Source organism: Triticum aestivum, chromosome 3A (assembly GCF_018294505.1).
Source record: "Triticum aestivum cultivar Chinese Spring chromosome 3A, IWGSC CS RefSeq v2.1, whole genome shotgun sequence".
In the NCBI taxonomy this organism is placed as follows: domain Eukaryota; kingdom Viridiplantae; phylum Streptophyta; class Magnoliopsida; order Poales; family Poaceae; genus Triticum; species Triticum aestivum.
Genome location: NC_057800.1, coordinates 70,299,271 through 70,303,936, shown reverse-complemented (window position 1 = coordinate 70,303,936; position 4,666 = coordinate 70,299,271). Strand labels below are relative to the sequence as shown.

General features: G+C 44.9%; 1 protein-coding gene across 1 annotated transcript; it reads left to right on the top strand.

Moving 5' to 3' along the window:
* Positions 1-926: 926 nt before the first annotated feature.
* On the top strand, positions 927-2,364 carry LOC123056796 (serine/threonine-protein phosphatase 7 long form homolog). The gene is made up of 5 exons (XM_044480067.1): positions 927-1,021; positions 1,121-1,208; positions 1,291-1,893; positions 1,968-2,259; positions 2,333-2,364. Exons 1-5 carry the CDS (start codon positions 927-929, stop codon positions 2,362-2,364), a joined length of 1,110 nt encoding a protein of 369 aa, XP_044336002.1.
* The last annotated feature ends 2,302 nt before the right edge of the window (positions 2,365-4,666 follow it).

Genomic DNA, 4,666 nt, shown 5'->3' with positions numbered 1-4,666 from the left:
AACAAAATACTCCAGTGAGTGTTAATCCATGAGGGTTCGTGACATTCACGCATGTCACGTCTAGAGAAACGCGCAGGCAAGGATCTTTTGCTGAGATCTTCCCCTTCGTTTGTGTGGTTAGAGTGGACAAAATTACTGTTCTGACCCTTAAGGCAAACTAAATCCCGATTTGACCTCGTTCCAAAAAAAAATTCGTTTCTGACCTTTTTCGGTGACGCCAAGGTCCCTGGCGTCTGGGTTACGAAGCATACGCCACGGTCCCTGGCGTCTGGCCCCTGGCCCGCACTGCCCGCCTGCCCGTTGACCTGCTGACGTGGCAAAGGGGCCAGACGCCAGGGTCCCTGGCGTCTGGCCCCGGTAAGTGGATAACCGCGCGGGCCAGCCCACCCATCCCCATCTTTCTCCTGGCGGCGCACGACGAACAGAGGGCTCTGTTCTTCGCCCCTTCTCTCCCTCCCACCACCACCCCCCTTGATCTACTCCATCAACCCCTCAAACTCACAGATCGGACCCCCCCAAGCTTCTTTGAGGTATTCTCCCCCATTCCCTCCAATTTTTTTTTGTTTTCCCCTCTTTGGTTGGATGCATTATTCAACACTAGGTGATGTTAGATGAGTAGATGGTTTCTTATTTTTAGAAAATTTTGTGTAGTTGATAGATGATTAGGTATGCAGTAGATGATGTGTAGTTGAACATGTAGGTAAAATCAATTCGGTTTTGTGTATATGTTGTCCATAGGATTTTTTTTTTGAATTAAGAGGGGTGATGAATATATGATTTGTGTATGTAAAATAGACTTTGGCATACTATATTTGGTTTGATAGATGATGTGTGTATGTGTAGATAATCCTATTGTTGGCAAAAAAATTTATGCAAAAGAGATGATGAAATTTTCTTATTGTGTGTGACATGATTTGTTCAATAGAATGGCGGATGATGATAATGAAATATATTTGATGGTGAAATTTGGTACTCTAGATGATATGTTTGCATATGTAGAAGAAAGAAATGATGTGGTTATGTTTGAGAAGAATGGTGTTTTCATATGGAATAAACTTGGAGAAGGAAATTGTTTGATATTGTTCATGTATTCATAGATGTTTGTGAATTTTTTTTGTAGGATGGCGGATGGTGATGGACCTTGGTATGACGGATTAATCGATGAGTGGGATAAGGAGCATCGTGCTCGTGCCATTGAAAATGGACAGGTAAGAAGCAAGACTGGGTCAATTTTCGTTGTTTCTCATTTGTGTTCTTGTATTGATTATTAAAACATCACTTTATTTGCAGGTTGTAGTTGCTATGCGCATGAGGGGTCATTCCGCTGATGACTTTGATTACGACCCGCGGTATGAGCCTTACATTCGGAGATTGGGTCTTCTCCCATTCGTGTTGCAGTTTAAGCGACGCGCTCCGCCGGTGAACCACGCGGCGCTGACCGCACTTGTGGATCGTTGGAGGCCGGAGACTCACTCCTTCCACCTTCCATGTGGGGAGATGACGATGACCCTACAGGACATGGCTATGATAAGCGGCCTTCCTATCAATGGACAAGCTGTTACCGGTCGTGTCAGCGTGGGTAATTGGCGAGAACGGACTGCCGATTTAATTGGCGTTCAGCCCGAGGGCCCTCAGGAAGGCAAGGCCGATACAGCGAAAGTGAGGCATTCTTGGCTAAAACTGGTCAGAGGAAACACCAACCCGTGCCCTCAGGATGCCAATGACGTGGTTGTGCAGCAGTACGCGCGGGCCTATCTTTGGTATGTACTAACCAAGGTAGTCTTCTCAGATGCAACCGGGAACTCAGCCCTCTGGATGTTCTTGGAGCCACTTAATAACTGGGATACCCAGTATAGCTGGGGTTCGGCCGCACTAGCATACTTGTATCGTCAGGTAAGAGATATTTGCAACCAATTATTTTGCATTTGTCATGCGCCTCCATATCTAACATGTTTGTTTGATTGCAGCTTGACTTGGCGTGTCGGAGGAAGGGAGGTACATCCTCATTGTCTGGGTTTGTTTGGAGCCTATCCGTGTGGATGTGGGAGCGGATCCCGGTTGGACGGCCCGATTTGAAGAACCCCCTCATGGCAAACCCACGGGGTAATCATGACGGGTTGCATGATGATGATCCATATCGGCGCCCTACGCTTGCTTACTATTGGGAACAAGTGACAGTGTACACAGGAAGCTCGCATGTGCGATACAAGTGCTATATGAACGAGCTGGACACCTTGACTGTTGAGCAGGTTATGAGAAGTTCGATGAGATAAAATTTAGTCAAGAATGAAACTTATGTATGTAGCTAACAATGTATCTCTTTGTTTTGCAGGTACATTGGTTGCCTTATGTGGAAGATCATGACTTTGATCTTAATGAGATGTGCACGCGTGATAGCCATCTTTGGCGGGCGAGGTGCCCAATGATATGCTTCTTCGCAGTCGAGTGGCACTTTGTAGACCGTGTGGCAAGACAATTTGGAAAAAGACAAGGTATTCCAATTGAGGAGAGCAAGGAGGAAATGCTATCTCTGCATCGGTAAGCAAGCATGCCTTGAGTATGTAGTAGAGCATTGAATAAGTCAGTGTTTGCTAATGCTTTGTCCCGTGCATCATTTGTAGGTTCGATCGAAGGAACAATCAGGATATATCGGATTGGGCAAACAAACACCGTGCGTGGATAGAAATTTGGAATCAAAGAGACACGTTAGTGCAATCAGAGAATAGACCTCAGAATCAGTCAGCATATCAGAAGTATCAAGTGTGGTATGCGGATCGTTACCGGTTAAAGCTGAAGCCAGGTTGGACTCACGAGGAGTGGTCGGAGTTGGTGTCTGAAGACCCGGAGACTGCAGAAGGTTATCATACCTTCAACACGGCTGTGAGAGACACCAGAGGGGCTCATGTTGACTACGCACCGATGCATGACGAAATGGTAGTCTGTTTGACCTATTCTAACATACTTGCATCATGTTGTCTTCTTTCAAATACATAAGTTTGGTGTGTTCATGAATTGCAGGGCAGAGAGTTGCTTCTGTGCGTCAACGATGCCAATGTTGCACTGAGTCATCCACCTGGTGGTGCATTATCTGAGAGGACTCTTAGGAGCACGATGGAGGTTAGTCGCAATATATTATAAAAGTTTTTTTCGCGGATTAGTTATTTGGATCTCATATCATAGCATCTTTTGTGTTGTCGCAGAAGTTCAAGAAGCGGTTCCATAAGATGGCAGCTATGCTTTCTTGCCATGATGCTAAGTCCAGTGACGTGTATGCACCAGGTAGCCGCGCCGCCAGAGCTAATAAACGGCGTTATGTCCAGAACGAAGAGGACATAGAGGAGGAGGTCAATGAAGAGGAGCCAGCACATCAAGAGGAGCCAACACATCATGATGAGCATGAGTATGATGCAACACATCAAGAGGATCATGAGTATGATGTTGATGCTCCACAACCATCACAGGTTACACAACCGACACAAGGCAATGCCCGCTCTAGAAAAGGCAAAGCCATAGCTAAGACACCGGGCAAGAAAGGTAGAAAGAAGACATGGAACACTCAATTCCATAGTCCGGAGTATCCTCATCAATTTATGCCTGCGGGAATGCAAAGATATAAGTCCAACATTGATGCAGAGGCGGAGGAGGCTAGCGAAGAGGAGGAGCATGAGGCTAGCGAAGAGGAGGAGCATACACTTGCAGATATAGTGAAGAGAGGAAGGAAGAAGTGAGCTTGTTGTAGTTTGTTTCAATGAGCTTGTTCTAGTTTGTTTCGACGAACCTGGTGTAGTCTCTTTCCATGAACTTGTTGTCGTTTCTTTCCATGAACTTGTTGCCGTTCGAATTAAGTTGTACCGGATTCGTGAAGTTGCTATGAATGTTTGACATGAATGAATGATGTGATTTATGGTAATTGTTGTTTCCTGTGATTTAGTCATTTAAATGAATGTTTATATGAATGTTTGACATGAATGATGAAATCTGTATTTAGTCATTTATATGCACAGGGAGCCAGACGCCAGGATCCTTGGCGTCTGGCTGTATGTCAGGGGACCAGACGCCAGGGTCCTTGGCGTCTGGATGTATGTTAGGGGACCAAACGCCAGGGTCCTTGGCGTCTGGTCCTGGTGCAGACAATACTTTCTTTTTCACTTGTAGTTTTGTCTTTTCACTTGTAGTTTCGAATAACATACATACATAAGCATTACATAGTCTTTTCATAACACTATAGTTGACAAATGACAAACATAGTTCAAATTACAAACTTAGTTCATGACCACGATGGTCTACGATACAATGCAAATTACAAACATAGTTCAAATTACACAAATAGTCTCGAATGACATAAGTAGTTCATGACCACGATGGTTGAAACGACATGAACATCACATATAACTCGGTTTCCTGTAGCAATGCAAGTCAACAACCCTTTTCCATTTCCATTCTTCCAGCATTTCTTGAATCTTGTCATCATCAGTTATGTCAACCAATTTTCTTTCCCCGGGGCCATCTGACTTCCTCCTGCTGACGTAGTACACAAAATCCTCTTCCTTCAACCCTTGCTTCAACATGAATTTAGTCTTCAACCAATCGAAAGTGAGGTCCACTTGACTAACTTGCACAATACATGGAGACAAGCCATGCACATGAACAACAGGGCTAAGCACCC